We start from the raw sequence: 20371 nt of genomic DNA, 5'->3' as shown, positions 1-20371 counted from the left end.
CCAGGCTGGCCTCGAACTCAGAAATCCACCTGCCTCTGCCTCCCAAGTGCTGGGCTTAAAGGCATGCGTCACCACTGCCCGGGAGCTTGCAGCTTTTAATATACTTTCTTCTATAAATTTAGTGTTTTAACTCTGTGACATGGGTGTTTCTTTTATTGTCCTGTCTGTATGATGTTTTTTGTATCTGGATAGGCATTTCTTTCCCAAGATTTGGGAAATGATCCTCTGTGATTTTTATTGAAAACATTTCCAATTCTTCTCTGTCTGTGCCCATAATTCATTAATTTTGCCTTTCATGGTGTCCCAAAGATTTCCCCTGAATATATATCTGAATGATTCTATTCCTCACCTTTGCCTTCAAGTCCTGAAGTTCTGTCCTCCATAGGATCCATTCTATTGGCAGGCTTTTCACTGAACTTTTATTTGACCCATTATAGTTTTCAATGTCTATTATTTCAGTTTTTTATTCAGTATTTCTGTTTCCTTATTGACTTCTATTTTCATATTCTAAATTGACTTCCTTGTTTTATCCAGCTGTTTGTGTTCTTGAATATATGCATGTCCACTTTAACTTGTTTTGAACATATTTTGAATTGTGTGTCAGGAATTTTATCTAGATCATGGGTACTACTATACTGTGTGACTTGTGACAATTTGGATAAGATATGAAGGAAAGAAAGAAAAGAGGGCATGAGCAGTGAGGAACCAGAGTGGGCCTACCACAGTAGCTATTACTCTATACATAAGGAAGAGCTGTAGGTGAATACATGCTGGATTCTCTGCTGATTCCCTGACCTTGTGGGATGACCTCGGGTGGAGACTGAAGTCTCTGCACTCCCTAATCTCAGATGGCAAGTCAGACTGAGGCCAGAGTATATTAGGCTCCCTACTTTAAATTGTGAACCAAAAGTGAGACCAAAGTACCAGAGCATTCCCTTATCCTGAATGGGAAACCCGAGCTGGGCCCCTTTCCATGAGGAAAGTTCATGCTCAAAGGCTTTTAAAGGGTGGGATTAGCTAATCGGGCACTGAGAAAAGGAAAATCATCAATCAGGACACACAGGTTCTAGGTTACAGCATTTTAGTGTTTCTGTGATATACCTGATAAGGTAACTTGAGTTACCTTGGCTTATAGTTTGAGAGTATAAAATGCCTTGTTACATTGCGTGCCTTGAGGATGGAGAGAGAATATAGCATGAGAGAACAAAATCTTTTATTCTCACCACATAAGCAGTTGCTGATCTTTCAGGACACCAGACAAAAGACTCCGGAAGCTTGTTTCTTCTGACAGCCCTCCACTAGGGGTTGAAGCAGGGTTTATACGCATAAAACCCGTAAGCATCTGGGCCAAGTTATAGTTGTAATATTCACCAATCAGAACTCTGGGATTAGGGACTTTTTCCCAAGTGTTGCATCATTGTCAAGTGACTGAATGTAAGTGGTTTCGCCCAATCAAATCTGTTGGTTCTTTCTGTTGTTAGGAACGGGCATTATGTTTTGGGTAACCATTGTTGCTTAGAGAGGGAGTTGGTCAGCTTAGGTTAAATGGAGTCTGAAGTCAAAATTCCTTTGCCTGTTCCCAACAAGCTCTGCATGGCCAGAATGGCATGACCACGAGAACTTGAGGTAGCTAAGTCACACTGCATCTGCAGTTAGGAAGCAGGGAAAGATGAATGCTCATACTGAGTCCAGGGCTGCAGTCCGTGGAATGGTGTTGCCACATTTAGCATGTGCCTTCCCCCCTCAGTTCATGAACCTTCATATTCATGTCTAGAGATGTATTTCTTAAGTGACTCTTGACAGTATTAACTGTCACACTTACAAGTGGTAATATCTTCAAGATTTCAGTGTCTTGTCACAGTTTATACCTTACTCATACATGTGTACAGAGGGCCAAATGGGGTGTGTTCCTAGGAGCCAGTGCCTCACAGAAGCAGTGCAGTTGTAGGAATGAAAAGAGCATACAACACAGAATCATTGAATGTACTCTACAAGTGGCACTTGGACTTCTACTCACACCCATTGTCCATGGCAACACTTTCAAGCAATCCTAATTTTAAGAATAGGAGCATGAGTTTTATAAGTGCTGGAACTGAATTAAGTATGTGTAATAATGGCGACGATACCAGGGACAATGGGAGAGAGTGGTTTTACAGATGTCTGTATAGTAGCTATAATGACAACAAGTGGTCATTAGAAAAGCTTCAGTTTGGAAATAATATGCAGTGATACGGCATTATTACAGTAATATGCTAAAAATATGTAGTAGCTTGTAAGCCAAACAAACGTGAGCATTTGTGGTGGGAGGAAGGAGGTTATGCTGTTGAAATAAAGGAAACTGTTTTGAAGTTTTAGAACTCAGAGAAAGAGGGTGTATGTACCTTTTCACGGTGAGCAGCCATAAACAACTAACTATAAAACGTTTTAGTCCTTGTTTATGTTTGTGGAGATTATTTTTCAGATTATAAGCCTTGAATATGATTTTGCTAATTTATTTTGTTTTCATCCAATGTATGCTATCAGGAGGAAACACTTTATATTAAGGAAATAACTTTCCTTTCCCATATCAAAATGCCAGGCTTGTTTTAAAAATCTGATAAAAGTCTAAGTAACCAAGTATTACAGGAAACAGTGAAAGGTTGGCCAAAAATCACAGCAGGAATCAGTGAAGTGAACAATAACTGCAAGTTCAGTAAATGCTCCTCGCTTCCTGATGGCTACGAAACACAAGGCCATAGAGATTTTGATGATGAAAACTTCATTGTTTTGCAGTGAGTTTACACATTTAATATGTGTTAGTATGTGTTGTACTACATATTCACTTTTATTTCAGTAAAGAATGCTTTAAAAAGCTCATCATTATAAATATTTTTATGTCATTAAGTATTTTTACACTGTACAACTGTCACCACCATTCATCTCCCAGACCCCAACTATACAGCCCCTCCCCACCCCCCCACACACACACTGGCAGCCATCATTCTGGTTTGTTTGGTGTGTTTGTCACCAGTTTGGCTGTTTTTGGTGCCTCGCATGGATAGGCTTATGCTTATCTTTTTGTTTTGGGGTTATTTATTCATAATAACGATAAGGGTTACCCATGTTGTAACACATATAAATATGTCATTTTTTCTTTTATGTTTGAGATGATAATATAAGCACATCATTTCCTATTTCCCTTTCCTCCCTCCAAGCCCTCACATGTATCCTTCCTTGCTCTTTCAAATTCATGGACTCTTTTTTTTCATTAATTGTTGTTACAAAAATATATGTATATACATATGTGTGTGTTTGTATGTGTATATGTACATACACATATTCTTAAATACTTAAATATAATTTGTTGAATCTAGAATGATTTTTGTACATTTTCAGATATTAACCTTTGATATTGGATAACCAGCTGGTGTGTTCTCTCTGAGCAAGACTATTTCTCCTGCTCTCAAAATTCCATAGTTGCCTGTAGTTCTTTGTGTAGGGTTGAGTCCTCCCAGACCTTCCCCTATCCATGATAGCATTCTGTTGTTGCTTTGTAAGGGCTTCATTTTCTTATAGCTAATCCATTTCTCTCTTGGTGGGCATTTGAGTTGTTGCTACTTTAGCTATTGTGAACACTGTTACTGTGAACATTGGTTTGCAAATGTATGTTCATGTTTTCCTCCTCATTTTTTTAGTGCATATCCAAAAGGCAATTACCAAATCTTATGGTAGCTCACTTTCTTTTCTTTCTTTCTTTCTTTCTTTCTTTCTTTCTTTCTTTCTTTCTTTCTTTCTTTCTCTTTCTTCCTTCCTTCTTTGCTTCCTTTCTTTCTTTCCTCCTTTTTCTTCTTTTTAAATTTGTTTTTGTGGATGCCTGTGTGTTTCTGTGAATGTCTACCACCTGTGTGGGTGCCCACCAAGACCAGTAGAGGGCTTCACTTTGTATTACTAGCGATATTATGAAGCCTTACTGCCATATGATAAGTTCTGCAAATGTAAGGGTATTCTTGAAGTAGCCACAGTAGTATTTGAAATGTTTATCTTCCCTTTTAAAATAAATTCCTAGTGGGATTTTATACTCTTTCAAGTACAATAAAATAAATATATTAAAAGCATGTTGTCAAAAAATAATCATACAAGAAGAACATATTTGATATATGCAAAGCTGGAATGGTATAAATGTGGCAGTCATGAGATGATTGCAAGAAGAATTAATAGGACATAAATCATGGTACAGCTTTGCTTTCTATGGTAGATGGGTAGAGGGTGAATTTTGAGAACTGAGAAATTATTTGGCTTTTGCCTTAACCTAAAAGACAAATATGTGGTCATGAACTAAGGCAGTACTACCAGTGTTCAGAAAGATGACTTAAGTGGGTGGGCAAACATAATAGAGAAAAGGAAGGAGGCCATGTTTGGGCACAACTACATGCACCAATTACCAAAATGGGAAAATAAAGGGTGCATGGAAGAAAGGATAACATGTTAATTTTTAATTTATTGAGCTTATCACCTTGATAAATGGGCTTTAATATTCAGTGAAGAATGAAGTTTAGAAAAAAGGAAACATTTGTGTTTTGTAACCATCATGTATAGGATTGACTACCTTATGTTTGGACAGATTCTTCAGTAAAATTGTAAATGGCCAAAGGAGAATAGGGAGAAGCAAAGAAGCTGGGTGAGAGTAATAGTGTGAGTCATAGGCAGACCGAGGAGCAACTGCTGGGAGGGCTGGAGTCTCAGGACCTGAGAAAGCAGAGAAGAAAGTAGCAGAGGAACCAGAGAGCTGGGGCGCTTCAAGAAGGCCACGGACAAAACAGAACCTAGAAGTACCAGCTTGTCGCAACAAGTCATTCGTTAAGTGACAAGGAAGTGTTGGAAACAGTGCTACTGTGGAGGTAGCATTGAGTTATTTAGAAGTAAACGATCATTATGTATATAATGTATTTTCAAATGTCTAAAGGAGAAGGGGATTTAATGTTCAATTATTTAGGGGATATTTGGGTAATCTTTGTATCACTTTGAGTTTTTTAAAAACTTTTTCTGAACTTTTTGAAATATAATTTGTACATTTTTAAAAACTAAACTTGTACTATTGGAATTGATTTATAACAAATAAAAATAACTGGTTTTTTTCTCTCAAATGTAATCCCAGTGAAAAAGGAAGTTACTTACTCCTTTCATTTTAGCTTATGACATCACAGAATTTAGGTATCATATAGCACAGATTACTATATACTAAGTTATCTCTATCTTTTTGGTATATGGTAGAAAAATATTTTTAGACAATGTTTTATAATATTTCTGAAATAATTTAATATCATTTTATTTGTAAATTAAGTCAGTGATTAGATTCCTGTTCTTGAATGGTTAGCATTTGTAATTATGAGTTGAACTATGTCTATAAGTTAAAAACTGTGATAATCACCATTGAATATTTAAATGTCACTGCAATAATGAGTGAAGACTGTACTCTGCAGGCTGTCTCAGCTGCATGTCTCCACGAGCCTGCTCTGAGCAGGAACCATGGCTTCATATAAGGCAGATATTTCAACTTCTTGAATATTGTGTTACGGAGTTTTTACAGAATCAAAATTAACCTTAGTTAAAGCTGTTTGCCTTAATATTGAGGTTTCTACTATGCCAAGTGTTAAAGTTGGACTATCAGATTTACAAAGAACATGGAGCCAAAATTCCCAGCAAGACATGTGGATGTCTGTGTCAGCAGCAGAGAAAAATAACACATCTATTTTTAAGTTAGTTGGAATTCTGAAGTCAAACCAGTGGGTTGAATGCCTGCCACAGAGATATTAAATTCTCAAACATGTTTATAAGCCCTCTGCTGCCTCCTGCTGCTTAGTGTGTGAATAATTAGTACAAGGAAAGAATTGGGGTTTTAAAGTAATTAATTTTTATCTTTAAAAATGTTTATTGTATGTTTTCAAACTATATTTGTATTTATTGGATATGAAGTGAAATGAATTTTTAAATCAATGTGAAATGATTAAATCATGCTAATCTATAGCTTTAAGTCATTTCTAAAATCTAGCTTTCTGATCATATTGATTTTTTTCTTTAGAGTAACAGTTATCTTAATCAACTGTAGTTTCCAGTTGAATTTTGAAAGATCAGGTTGTTTGTTTTTAGTATACCAAAATGACCTATTTAGGGATAAAAAAGGGCACCTAAGTTAAAGTAACTCGATTTATAAACGTCATTTTTCTGTTTTCTTTTGTTTTCTTTGTGGGCTTCAATTCATAGATCTGATGTTCAGATAAATTAGAACCAGGGGAATAAAGGGAAATAGATAAAATGATTGATGAAAAAGTCAACTAAAGTACAAAAGGAAACAAACATTTTTGAATTATACAGTGTATTGTTAACTGTGTATTTGGGTATTTTTCTTTGGCATTAACTTGTTAAAGAATATTGTTGTGTGGTGTATACTCGTGGTCTGTGTTGAGGGGGCAGGGGCAGGAAGATTATGAATTCTAGGCCTGCCTGAACTGCGCCTTAAAAAAGATAGAGAGACAGACTGACTGACTGATCATGTCATCTGCTATTTAAACTAATGGCTTTGTTCCATCCACATGACAGGTGATTAGGGCTTGTATGTTAATAGTATGTGCAAATGCAAGCTGAGAGCTGGCTTTCAGCTAACCGTACATAAGCGAGCATTGGTTAATTCCCTAACTTCCACAACCTGCTTCCTCAAGTTTGAAAGGGGAATTGATTTTGCAGAATACTTAAGGCTGACATTTTAAAAAAAGAACACTATTGGTAGTTAACTGGAGTTGGCAGTCAGCATTTCAAAGGAAATGTGGGAAATGTATTTCGGAACCTCTAGAAAAGGATTGATCTGCAACGGAGTTTTGTTTCTGAGGTTATATCAGCATTTCCTATGCTAGTGGTATAGAAAGAAATTTTTTAATTATTTATTCACTTAGAGAAAAATCTAATACATGCTGACATAAACAAGACTTCCTTGGGGCAGAAAACCAAGCTCTAGAAAGAGGACTAGAGGCAAACCTACTAGATAATGGGTGGGGGAATGTTCGATTTTAAACATTGCGTCCAGAACAAGTAATGAAAGGAGTGAGGGGTTGAAACGCCTGGCTGCATCTTGGTGGTTTGTGTTCAGACTGTCGTGTTAATAGTCTTTTCAAATATAAAGAAAATCTTGCTTAATACAGATAGCAGTTGGAAAATGTCAGAATTTGTTTGTTCTAAAAATAACCAGCACTTCTTTGACCCTACACACGTATGCGATCGTTTCTCCAACTATAATTGCAATGTGATATGATGTAGGCATAAATTTTTTGCAACCTACTTTTAATAAGGATCCCATCTCTCCTCTAACCCACTCCCCAGCAGAGGCAGTGGGAAAGAAAGTTCTTAGGATGTGGGGGAAGTGGACCTGTTCAGCAATAGTTTAGTGGGGGCGAGCTCCATCTTCTTTAGCAGCTGCTACCTTTTATACAGTGCAATATTGCCTTCTGGGTACTAAATTGTTTTGTTTTGTTTTGTTTTGTTTTGTTTTTCAAGACGGTGTCTCTATATAGCCCTAGCTGTCCTGGAACTCACTCTGTAGACCAGGCTGGCCTCAAACTCAGAAATCCGCCTGCCTCTGCCTCCCAAGTTAAATTTTTTTTTATTAGATGTTTTCTTTATTTACAATATCTCCTTTCCCAGGCTCCCCTCCAAAAGAAAAAAGAAAAATAATATAAGAAAAAAATAAAAATAAAAACAAAAACAATCCCCTGTTCTCTCCCCCTGCTCACCACCCCACCCCCTCCTGTTTACTGGCCCTGGCATTCCCCTACACTGGGGCATAGAACCTTCATAGGACCAAGGTCCTCTCCTCCCATTGATGACCGACTTGGCCAAGCTCTGCTATACATATGCTGCTGGAGCTATGAGTCCCACCATGTGTACTCCTTGGTTGGAGTTTTAGTCCCTGGGAGCTCTGAGGGTACTAGTTAGTTCATATTGTTGTTCATGCTAAGGGGCTGCAAACCCTTCAACTCCTTGGGTACTTTCTCTAGCTCCTTCATTGGGGAGCCTGTACTCAGTCCAGTGGTTGGCTGTGAGCCTCTACTTCTGTATTAGTCGGGTGCTGTCAGAGCCTCTCAGAAGACAGCTATCTTAGGCTCCTGTCATCCAGCACTTGTATCTCACATTGTTAGAATTGAGGGTAAGTTAAGTCACACAGGACACAGCATGAATCATGGAGAAGGTGAACATGACTTGGGCATGGGTCAGTGGTAGACCTTTTGTGTAGAAGGCCCTCACTTCTATCCCCAGCATTGGAGAGGAAAAGCACAGGCTTGAATCATACAGATCTAGTTTTGCATTTGCTACCTAATTAATGTGGGAAGTCATATATCCTTGCCAAGTCTGTTTCTACATGAAGATAATTTCTTAATAAGATTGGTGCACATGCCTTGATAAATAGAAGCTGTCTTCTGTGCTATTATAATACCGTCCCATTATTTAACTCAATTGATGTCACTAAACATTTCTGTGAGGTAGGTAAAATGGATTCTTATCTCGTCTCATAAGGGAGGCAGGTGTAAATGGTTAAGAGGCATGCTTAAAGTTACCACATCTTCAGATGCAGGATTTTTCCATTGTAAAATTTTCTCAATAATGGTCATGCAGTGAGGAGGTACATATGACCCAGAACAACAGGATTGTTCTGGGATTGATGACACCCTCAGAACAAGTAGTCTTGCATAAAAGGATTCATTTTTTAAAAAATGGAAAAATTGTTTTTTACTTGCAAAAGGATTACATATTTTTAGGTAGCATACAAAGATATAAACATGAGTGGAATAGAGTGTATAAGATCATTTAAATAATTTTGTTTTCCTTCTCTGTTACCCCCAGGCTTTAGAAAAGAACTCCAGCACTTGGAAGCAGATGATAAATCTCATGAGCTCCACCCAGAATCACATGGGCAAATAAAAAGCCATTTGATAAAAAGGTAAATATAGATATTTAGAAATAGGAAAATTTCAGTTCCTAAATCCATATATAATAGGAACTCTCGCAGAAGGGAATAGATGTGTCTTTTCAATCTGAAAGCATTACAGTGCTGATTTTATTGGGATTATTTCATAGCATGTAGACCTAAGGGCAGAATGCCTGCAAACTATTTGGTATAGTAGTTGATTATTTTATTATACTCTCATATGTAGCAGGCATACAGAAGGCATACGTATCTTTTTCCTTATACTTACCTACAGATGGCTAGTGCCTTTTCCACCTTAACTACCCAGTTGTTCACCCTGTAACACTCACTTGTACAGTTTGAGGTGTAAACACAACTTTAATTTTTCTTCTTCATGGTCTCGGGTTCTTATTATTCTCCAATTTCCCTGAGTCTAGAACTTAAAGGGACTTTTTAAAACACTTCCTTTTTGGCCTGACAGAGTTGACATCGTCAGTCACTGTGGACTAGGTGAGTACAAGCACAGGATAGGACCAACAGCAACCTAATAGCCTGTAGGTGAGCAGGCAGGACTCAGACATCCTAAGGGGAGTGCTACTGAGGTCTGTACAGCTCAAAACTGAACTAATGATTGCAGAAGTTCTCACTTAGTGATTCGCACTGCAGTTTGACATTGGGGTAACTGAAACCCTTAGTAAGGAGGGTCTAGTGTAAAAACAATTTGCAGTTTCCATAGTGACATGAGAAGCAGTGAGCTGGGATTTCATCACAGGCGTATCTGCTGAGCCATGCCACCCTGCTGTTTTAATTACAAATCAGGAAAAATCACTTTACTATAGAGAAAACTAAATTATTTCTCTTTACTTTAAAATCACTACCTCAAGACAGCCTTAAGATTAGTACACCATCTCACATTACATATTAGAATTTAAGTATCTCTGTTTCCTATAAACATTGTAATCTTGGTAGGAAATGTTTTAAGGTATTGAATTATTTGCTTGTAATACTTCCCTTAAATTGCATATTTTATCATAAATAAATGTAGGTTCAATGTTTTTTAATTTGAAGTGGGTTTTTAAGATCACATTTCTAATTATTAGGAATGAGATTTGGGGACTGGATATATAGTGACATGCACAGGCTCTGGGTTCAGCCTCTTGCTGCCTCCGATACCCATCATACAATGAAGATACTAATTCTTAAAGTGATGGATGTATCTGGCAGGCATGTATGTACTATTCTGGCACATAGATTCAGGATCAGAGAGAACTGAAAATGTTAATAGCTACAGAGTGGTCCCCATTTCTACTGCTGTAAAAATATAAACTATAAGTTGGGAAATTAAAACTACAAGACAAATAGTTAGTTTCCCTCTGTGGTTATATAGCTTTTATTTTTAAATTCCAGGTCACAGATTGGTGAAACCAATGAGAAGTTGTTTCCTTCAGCCAGCCCACAAACACCTGCAAGAGAGCATGTCTACCAGACAAATGAACAGAAAGTAGAAAAACCAGATAGGAGCAAATGTACAGAACGGCATAATACAGAAAATTCTGAGGGAACAGGCTTGCCATTTCACGTTGATGAGAGTTCTGTGGCAGTCGACAGTAATGAAACAGTCTCTCCATCTTCAGTGTCTTCATCTGTGAGGACTGCCGGGCTAAAGTCCCCAAGTGGACCCCTCATGTTCTGGCCACAGCAAAACATCCCAGAACCGGTTTACTCTGAGAACTCTCTATCCAGAGAACTTAAACCTCTGTCTGCCTGCAATGCTGATAGTTGTCAGATGCCAAAACTCCACTGCCACCGTTCACCACCTCCTTTGCCACCAAAGAAATACTCTACAACCAGTGCACCAAGGTTAGAGAGAGCTGGATTTAACCCTGATGTCAGGGTTACCGAAGCATTTAACAGTAATTCCTCCAGTCTTCCAAAACACAGCTTGCGTACAGCCTCGGGGCCAAGTTTAGAAGGGAGTGTGTACAAGACCCAAGAAAGAGATAAAGAAGCTATTCAAGTGAAGCAACATGCTGCCAACAGCCACCCAGCCAGTTGCTTAACTGACGATTTTCAGGCAAATTCAAAAGCACTAGTTGGTATGTTTTGCCAGCCAGATCAAGACTCTAGTTCTGTGTGTCCAAATGAAACAGTTTCATTAACTACCTATTTCTCAGTTGATAGTTGCATGACTGATACATACAGACTGAAGTATCATCAAAGACCTAAGCTCTATTTTCCAGAGAGCAGTGGCCATCGTAGTGATAATTCACTGTCTCAGACTGAGCAAGTAGAGGGATCCATTACATAATGGTCATCTTTCTTCAACTGTCCTTTTGAACAAAGATAAAAACCCTGGCATCCATTTGTAAGATAAATGAACCAGCCATTAAAAATACCAACTGATAAAATCTAACAACATATAAAATAAAAACTGGTGTTTGGAAAATTATTAATCAGGTTAATAGGTATTTTATGACCAATTTACTAAATCTTTTAGAGATTTCTTTTGAGTGGTCTTGGTGTGCCTTGAAAAATAAGGAAGTATATGATTAATCTGCTATGTGTAACAGTTAAGTAAGCGCCGTTGTCTCCTATTTGGCTAGTAAATGTGTAACTGTTATACACCCAGTATTCATATGTAGGCTGGCGTATTTTGCTAATTAAGAAATACGAAGTGTCTAGGAAAGCAGTATTTGCTTTTGCAAAGCACTTTCTAGTGGGTAACCAAAAGATGGCTATTCCCACATGCTTTTGACTTCTGTGATAGTCTCGTACGTGTGATCCTTCAAGGGTCTCAAAAATACCCATGGATTTATGTGAGCATCTGGAAAGCATTTGCCTTAATGATGAACAATTTTTAATAATCTCAAAGTCATATAAAATTTCCTTTGTTCCTAGAACTTTTCAGAATATCTATTTAACATAATTAGCCTTTATAACTTATATCCAAAAATATTTCAGTCATGTAAGTTAAAAATAAAAATATGGTAGTATATTTATTAAATTATTTTCTAGCTTTATATGAAATGTGAAAGTCTTCCCTTTGGTTTAGTTTACTTTAGGCTGCTAATAATCAATGTTACAAGTTAACTTTGGGCCTCTTATTGGGATGGCCACTGCTGCTTTGATCATTTAAAGATTGCCAGATTGTCAGTGCTTTCATTGTTGTGGCTTCCAGGTTAGATTTCCGCCTTTATATGGTTTATTCTTAATGAAATGTTCCTTTATTTTATTTTTTTCACTTAAATAGTGATTTTTATCTCCACTACCATCGTGGAGTGGAGTTTATTTATATTAATGTTTTCATTATTTTGAAAGTAAGCTGAATTGCCTTATTAGTTTTGACTTTATTTTGTAACAGGCTGAAAAACTAACTAGTTTTAGAATAGTTTTATAATGACTACTCCAGAGTATTGAGAACTACAAAATTAGTTGTCTTTATTATATCTCTAAATGGGTAGGGCTCATAATCATTACTTTAAAACTTCTAACTTGATGAGTCCCACAAATTGTTAAAACCCAAACCAAACATTTGTTTAAGAAAAAGTACTTTTAGCTAAACAGAACATTGCTTTTGTTCTTTTCCAGCATAATTGGTGATCATTACTTTGTATTCTCTTAAGGGACACTTGAATATAAAATTAAAATTTGTCCTTAAATATTATTTTTAACAGCGTTTAGTATGGAAAGTTTGTAAATAATGTAAATTTGTAAAATTGTATTTGAATTGTCAGTGTTTATAATTCTTGCTTTTATAACATTGTAAAATACTAGAAAAGATCTTGTTATTTTTAATAGTTTTTAAAAGATTTTAAGTTTTAAAAAAATTCCTATTTGGTCTATATTCCCTGTTGGGAATGTATTATTTGAAACACTAACTAATTTCTGTATTTTACAGCAGTTTCATAGATGTACCTTTTCAGCTCAGTTGAGTTTGCAAAGAGAAATGTCATTTCTCCTTTTAATTGAAGCACTATTCACTTAAAACCCTCTGCATTATGTAAGGCTGACTGAAATAGAAACTGATCATTTCTGGATTCAACACAGAATAGATTATGTACTGGCTAATTAACTATGTATTTCTTTTCTGGTGCCTATTTTTCACCAATGTTTCCCTGTTAATAAGCTTGTAACTTCTTAAATAATGTAATCATGTTTCAAATAGTTATATTCAGAATATTATATTTTCATGTGAAATCAATTTCTTTTGGCTCAAAAAAAATGAGAGAAACTCAATTTTAAGCAGTATAGCTGGTCTTTGCATTTATGAACTGTGGTCCCCTTCCCCAAAATACTCGTTATGGGAAACATTAAAAAACAAAAGAAATTAAAGCTCACAAATGTTAGCCTACGGTGTTCCTAAGATTTACATACCAAAGTCAGAGCCACAGCTCCTGCAGCTGCTCTGAAGAGGCAAGGTGTCAGGGATTTGGACAGTGCACAGTAAATCTCTGGAACAGTGTTTGGGTTGAAAACAGCCATAAACAAGTTGTATGGATGTGTAGGGCTGATTTTCAATAAAAGTTTACCAACGTCAAATCTAGATTAGATGTGATTTTCATGTAATATGAAATTACTGTTTTCTAATCACTTCAGATTATTAAGAAAACCAGCTGGACACCTTTCAGAGCACTTAGCACTTAGGAGGCAGAGGTAGGCAGATCTTTCTGAGTTCAGGGCTAGCCTGGTCTGCAAAGCCGTGAACAGGGCCACACACAGTAAGACCCTGTCTCAGAAAACAAAATAAAATGTAAAAGCAAAGCAAAATCCAGTGTTGACTATAGCCTTATAGAAAGTATTTGGCCCATGGCCCAGACTTTATACTGTCACTGACTTCCAAACATATCTCTTTTAGTGCCCAGTATTTGGAGCTCTTTACTTTACATCCTGTAACTCAAGGTTAATGTCTCGCTAAAAAGTTCTTCCAAGTCCTAAGCCAGTTCAGATGCAACCATCAGGAGCTACTTCATGTTTAGAAACCAAGTGTGAATTTACAAAGGAACTTACCAGATTACTTTTTGTGTCTTTGATGGGAACAAATTTGCAGCTTGCCTTAAAGTCCCATTTATATATTTCTAGTAACTTCTAAAGTGTAAACATCATAGTTTACTAAAGAAAAAAAAAACATTCTCAATTGTCTATAGGAGTTGGAGCCTTCATGTGAATGTCCCTATGTGGCAATTACAGCTGTGTATTAACTATACTTGAGTTCTTTGGAAAGAGCACTATAGAGAGAAATTATCACAAGAAATTGTCCTACAGGAGCCTCAGAAATCCCATCTATCTATCTATCTAATCTATCTTACTGTAGGCTTGAAGCCTAGGGAAACTTGAGTTCTAGTCCAAACCTTAGGGACTGGCCAGAGTCTGAGAACTCAGATCTGTAAGTACTGATTGATGTCCACTCAGCACCCATGCCTGGAAACAACTGAAAGGCTGGTAACCTGGGCAACGGGGAAAGTACTTTAAAGGCTGGAGTAGAGTTTATTAAATACAGTTGTACAGCTACAGTGGGCATGATAGTAATGAGAAACACTTTCATGGGGGCTATTTTAAGGGCGGGGTACACTACAGAGACATTAAAGCAGTGAGTCATTGTCAAGGGACTCAGAACAGTCCCAGCTGGGGCCCATTTTGGTTAATTCCAAGGTCCAAATAGTCCTGCTTGGAGGCAAAGCTGTGCTCTGAACCCAGCTTGTCCTGCAGATCCTACTCTACTGTTGTGTTCTGAGGCTAGACTACATCAGCACAGCCTTCATTCATCTCAAGAGGGTATCCACACAGATGTTCCAGCAGAGAGATCTGCCTTCTCTTTTCATCCAGGTTCTAAAAGGGGGAATGACCGCTCTCATATCAGAGAGGCTTCCTTTACTATTTTCCCAGCATATTAGCTTCTATTCCTGAAACACAGAGACAGAGCCAGGAATAATGTTTTACCATCTGTCATGGATCCCTTAGCCCAAAGTGATCCAAAAATTCACCAGCATACTAAGGTCTCCATCCTAGAAAGGTCCAGAGTAGCTGACAGCTGTGGTAGGCTGGCTTGGGGCTCAAGAGAATAAAGTCCATGTGTGACCTAATGGCACGTTATTAACCTTCCCACTCTACCACCAGAGAATCTGACACAGTGAAACTAAATTCAGTGATTAAACATTTATTAGAGAAAATTAGTAAACAGTACGAATCGGGTCCCAGAGTGTGGTAAACTCAGTGCCACCCCAGCCCTGTGTGCTAAAATACACTTCAGTTACACCTTGCACAAAAATTATTCCAAGCAAATGCAGCAGTATCTTAAGACAACTGTTAATAGTTTACCAAATGCTGTGAATTATATGGGAGAAGAACATCCTCGCTGAGTATTTTAGGCAGTTCTCATATACTGAATAGCACTAAAGCCAACAGTAAAAAAATTCTAATAAGTCTTAAGATGAAAAGAAACAGCTTCCAAAATATTTCTAGTAGCTGCTTTGGGACGGTGGCCTTTCTGAGTAAATGCTACCTATTCAACCCTAGATAACCATTTTATAATAGCATAGTTTTAAAACAATATTTGAGAAAATAAGCTTCAGAAAGATAACTTTTTTTTTTTCTGACGTTCCCTGCTGTGTCCAAACTCATGTCTGGGTAATAGTGAGGGCCCAATACTTGTTGGCTGAGTAAATACCACATTTCCCTTAAGTACTTAAGTTACAGGCATTATTAAATATATATATATATATATCATTTAGCTACAATCATATTAATTCAACCATTAAAAAAACAGGCTTTAAACATATGGTGGTACTATTGGGAGGTCAAGGGCTAAGGAAAGGTCTGGAATTTAGTTGCTGGAAGTCCCCTTCATCCCAGAAGTCTAGTAGTTTTCAAGATGCGCTCCAGAAGCCCCGTTCTTGATTGCCAGCAAACCAGTCTGTAAAAACCAAACACTTGTTTCCTTCATTTGTTTATTTTGACATTTAGTGAAAAACTGAACATCGATATTGCTAGTCTTTGCCTATCCCTACATAATTTACTCTGTTGATAAGGAAAACAAAAGGCCTACATTATTAAGTCATGAATTTTCTACCCAGAGGTAAAAGTGAGAACATTAAAAGTAACTAATAAATCACTGTTCTTAAAATGTCTACCAAAATGGCTTAATAAGTTTTTATCAAAAAATTCTTACCTTTCACCATCATATTACCCCCCCTCCCCATTCTCTGCCTTCTAATTTGCCACAAAACCGAAAAAATGAGAGCCAAACCCAAGACACTCTATTCTTTGACAGATGTAGGAATGGGGATACTCTGGAAGATAATGCTCGTATCTGCACAAGTTTTGGACAAGTTTACAGGGCTTGCTTTGGGCTAGGCATTTTAAGCACACGCATAACACTCAAATCACTTTGGATATAATCACATTTAACCTGTCACGCTCTATTTTTTTTATCATTTACGATATTTGTTTAATTTTTAACTTTTATTAGTTTTTAGTAATTATTATTTTGATTATTTATGATAGATCTAGGTATGGGTATAGGTTTCTAAAATTTAAGCAGTTCCTTTGTAGTGGTGAAACTCAAGACATGGCAAATGTGGGAAGGCAAGTTTCCTCCTCTCTCCTCTTGCCACTGGGGTGTGGAAATCCATTTTCGCTCTTCCAGCTCCGCCATCTCCAGCGGTGGCTCTTCCCTCCCTCCCTCCCCGAGAAGTCGTCTGACACAGTCGCCAGCCTTCTGAGCTCCTGAGCTCAGCACTCAAGATACTTACTCACCAGGGCAAGAGGTACACGAAGACGAACAACACCAGGTCGAAAAGGATGAAGAGCCAGAGATCCAGCCAGTAGGAGTGTTTCGGAAGCCCGTTCGTCCCGGACTGAGGAGGCTCATCTGGGTTCCTCCTTCCAGCTTTGATCGAGCCCCTCCGCTCCCGGACACCGTCGGTACCAGACGCCGCCTGGCTCACCTCCATCTCCATCTCCATCCACGTCGTTTCACTTCCGAGCACCGGAGACTAAAGCTGAAGGCCACTTCGCGCCCGAGTCTAGCAACCAATTCCGGATAGCCCCGCCAACCAATTAGGCGCCCCGCCCCGCCCCGCCCCGCCCCGCCCCGCCTCGGCGCCTTCCGGACCGCGCGCAGGCGTCCTACCTTTCTAGGAACTCGCCTTGTTTGCCATCCTCCACCCCCATCCCCCCCCGGAACGCAACGCGCAGACTCCGCAGGTCCAGCTGCTGAAGTGGGCGCCGGCGCTCTGTTCCATCTCCGGAACTTGGCGCAGGCGTCTGCCCCGCCTCCCCGGTCGTACGCATGCGCTCTGTACCGCGCCCTGTGCTTCCTGTGCGGTGTCCCTTGCTGTGTTCTTAGCTGCAGGTTCACTCTCACGTAGCTCACGCTGCTATGCAGAGTGTATAACTGGTTCTCCCTGTTTCCGGGGCAGGAACTGTCTCAACCCCTTTTCTCCGAGATGATGCCATAACTCACCCACAAAAATAGTCTTTTGTAAACATTAGCGTGTGTGGGGATTAAAAAAAAAAAACTGGATCCCGAGATTCTCTGATACTAACTTTGGAGATAACCACATTGGGTGGCAGTGTAAAAATGTTGGCAGAACCCGTTGGATCATCTCTCCAATACGTGTAAACCTTTTGGTTTCTTATATGTTTGGGAAGTTTGTACAGTTTGGGGAGTTTGGATGATTTTGTACAGACGGGCAGTTTGCTCTTAATTTTTGAAACAGTTTTGATGAGTTGGACGTTGTAAGAATCCATGATTCACAGAAGAATGATACTCCGGACTCAAATAGTATGTAAACAGCAGAGTGTTTTATGCTGCAGAAGTCCAGCATGCTGAAGTCTCCCATTCCCAAGATAGGTAATCAAGCATGCTCGCAGCACATTAGGGGAATTCTAGGGTAGATGGGCTTTGTCTTACTCTTATCTCTAGGCATTCCAGAAGCATTATCTTGGTGTGGTGGCTAGAAACTTGCAGAGGAAGCCGGGCTAGGAGGTCTTATCTACTCTCTCTTAAGGACTTTCTGAAACTAATATCCAGGTGTGAGGGCTGAAAACTGCTGTTGACCTGTTGTCCTTGCTTCAGGCCAGGTGTGTGTGTTGGGGTGGGGGTGGGGGGCCTGGAGGGAAGAGTTTCAGATGGCAGGGCACTTTCTGACTAACTGCCTGAAGCCTGGGTTTTTAGGCCTAATCTCCTGAACTGCCAATTTGAAGCCTGTCATGGAACTAACCTGTCTCATCAACGTCACAATTACAGTCATGAATTTTCAGAAGGATCAGAGAGGGTAAAGCGTGAGATTTACATAGGTATTTCGTGGGAGTATTTTTAATAAACCACTCAACTCAGATAAAAACCGGTTGGAGTCTGTTAACTTAGCAGCCCACTAACTTATACCAACCAAATAGTCCAGATAGCATCTTGGGCCTTTAAAAAAGCTTCTTTCTCCCTTCCTGAAACTGCCTCTCTAATGTACCCACCAATGTATTTTGGACTTTATGCCTTTCTTTGTTCTGTAAAACGACTTTTAAAACTTCATGAAACTGTTTCCACGTGGGAACATGGAATTGAGAGTGACCTATATCTGTTCCCATGGCCACTCAGCGTGGCTCGAGAATAAACTGTCTCTTTTTCTCCTTTAAGATGAGAGCTGTAGAGCTGGGCAGTGGTGGCGCACGCCTTTAATCCCAGCACTTGGGAGGCAGAGGCAAGTGGATTTCTGAGTTCGAGGCCAGCCTGGTCTACAGAGTGAGTTCCAGGACAGCCAGGAAACCCTGTCTCAAAAAACCAAAAAAAAAAAAAAAAAAAAAAAAGGTGAGAGCTGTAGTTTTTGCATAGACAATATGAAGGTTGGTTATGGATTGAGAAAATTAGGCAAAAATAACAAATTATCTAAGGTTACTAAAATAACCATAAAGTAAACTTCAAATTCAATATCTTAATGCTATTGTTGTACAGCTAACTAACTGGGCTTCAGTTCACTAGTAGGTCATACAGATAAAGATAATATGCAAGTGTAAAGAAAAATACTGGCCAGTCTACCTTGGGCATGAACTAGGTGGCCAGCCCCACAGCATCTGGAAGAGGCTCCACTCCCACGTGCTCTAGCACACCCAGGATCTTAGGATCAGTGGAGTGACAGGGACCAACAGGATCCAGGGACACAGGAACCCTGCCTGACCAGTGGCTTGAGTTCCTTCCAGTCTGCACTGGTCTACCTTGGGCATGAACTTGGCAGCCAGTCCCACAGACCCCAGAGGAGGCTCCATTCCCAGGCACTCTAGCACAACTAGGATCTTAGGATCCCAGGATCTCAGGAGCTTGGTCACACCAGGGTCTCAGGATCACAAAGACAGCTGGACTCTGAGGAGTTCTAACTCAACCAGGACTACAGGAAGGACAGGCCCCAGTCATATATAGGTAGGGCAGGAAGCACTAGAGATAATCAGTGAGAGGCAAGCATAAGAACATAAGCAACAGAAACCAAGGTTACTTGGCATGATCAGAACCCAATTATTCCACCATAGCAAGTCCTGGATACACTATCACACCAGAAAAGGAACATTTGGATCTAAAATCACTTCTCATGACTATGATGGAGGACTTTAAGAAGGACATAAATAACTCCCTTCAGGAAATAAAGGAGAACACAGTAAACAGAAGCACTTAAAGAGAAAACACAAAAATCCCTTAAGAATTACAGGAAAACTCAAACAGGTAAAGGAAATGAACAAAACCATCCAAGATCTAAAAATGGAAATATAAACAATAAAGACATCACAAAGGAAGACAATCCTGGAGTTAGAAAAACTAGGAAAAAGATCAGGAGTCATAGATGCAAACATCACCAACAGAATACAAGAGATAGAAGAGAGAATCTCAGGGTCAGAAGATACCATAGAAAACATTGACACAACAGTCAAAGAAAATGCAAAAAGTTCCTAACCCAAAACATCCAGGAAATCCAGGACACAGTGAGAAGACCAAACCTAAGCATAATAGGTATAGGATAGAATGAAGATTCCCAACTTAAAGGGCCAGTAAATATCTACAACAAAATTATAGAAGAAAACTTCCCTAACTTAAAGAAAGAGATGCCCATGAACATACAAGAAGCCTACAGAACTCCAAATAGACTGGACCAAAAAAGAAATTCCTCCTGTCACGTAATAATCAAAACACCAAATACATTAAAGAAAAAAAGAATTTTGAAAGCAGTAAGGGAAAAAGGCCAAGTAACATATAAAGGCAGATCTATCAGAATTACACCAGACTTCTCACCAGAGACTATGAAAGCCAGAAGATCCTGGACAGATGTCATACAGACCCTAAGAGAACACAAATACCAGCTCAAACTACTATACCTGGAAAAACTCAATTACCATAGATGGAGAAAACGATATTCCACGACAAAACCAAATTTACACAATATCTTTCCATAAATCCAGCCC

At 38.8% G+C, this 20371-nt stretch overlaps 2 protein-coding genes across 6 annotated transcripts in view; one reads left to right on the top strand and one right to left on the bottom strand.

Moving 5' to 3' along the window:
* Positions 1-13471, top strand: part of Usp53 (ubiquitin specific peptidase 53) — a 58423-nt gene extending 44952 nt beyond the window's left edge. For all 3 annotated transcript variants that reach the window (XM_031375342.1, XM_031375343.1, XM_031375344.1), the window contains 2 exons: positions 8869-8965; positions 10340-13471. In XM_031375342.1, coding sequence (XP_031231202.1) covers positions 8869-8965; positions 10340-11240 — 998 coding nt within the window. In that variant the 3' untranslated portion in view covers positions 11241-13471. The remainder of the gene's footprint in view (positions 1-8868; positions 8966-10339) is intronic.
* Positions 13472-15070: 1599 nt separating this feature from the next.
* On the bottom strand, positions 15071-17180 carry CUNH4orf3 (chromosome unknown C4orf3 homolog). 3 transcript variants are annotated; one of them, XM_031375347.1, is made up of 3 exons: positions 17061-17180; positions 16681-16953; positions 15071-15842 (listed from the first exon to the last, which is right to left on the bottom strand). In XM_031375347.1, the coding sequence occupies exon 2, from the start codon at positions 16891-16893 to the stop codon at positions 16681-16683; it is 213 nt and encodes a 70-aa protein (XP_031231207.1). In that variant the 5' UTR covers positions 16894-16953; positions 17061-17180; the 3' UTR covers positions 15071-15842. The 3 variants fall into 3 exon arrangements, with proteins under 3 accessions (XP_031231207.1, XP_031231206.1, XP_031231208.1); XM_031375346.1 differs by lacking the exon at positions 17061-17180 and having other exon boundaries at positions 15071-15858; positions 16681-17014; XM_031375348.1 differs by lacking the exon at positions 17061-17180 and having other exon boundaries at positions 16685-17003.
* Positions 17181-20371: the final 3191 nt, after the last annotated feature.

The sequence above is a fragment of the Mastomys coucha genome, unplaced genomic scaffold, assembly GCF_008632895.1.
Source record: "Mastomys coucha isolate ucsf_1 unplaced genomic scaffold, UCSF_Mcou_1 pScaffold16, whole genome shotgun sequence".
NCBI classification, from domain to species: Eukaryota; Metazoa; Chordata; class Mammalia; order Rodentia; family Muridae; genus Mastomys; species Mastomys coucha.
This window is presented reverse-complemented; position numbering and strand designations above follow the sequence as displayed.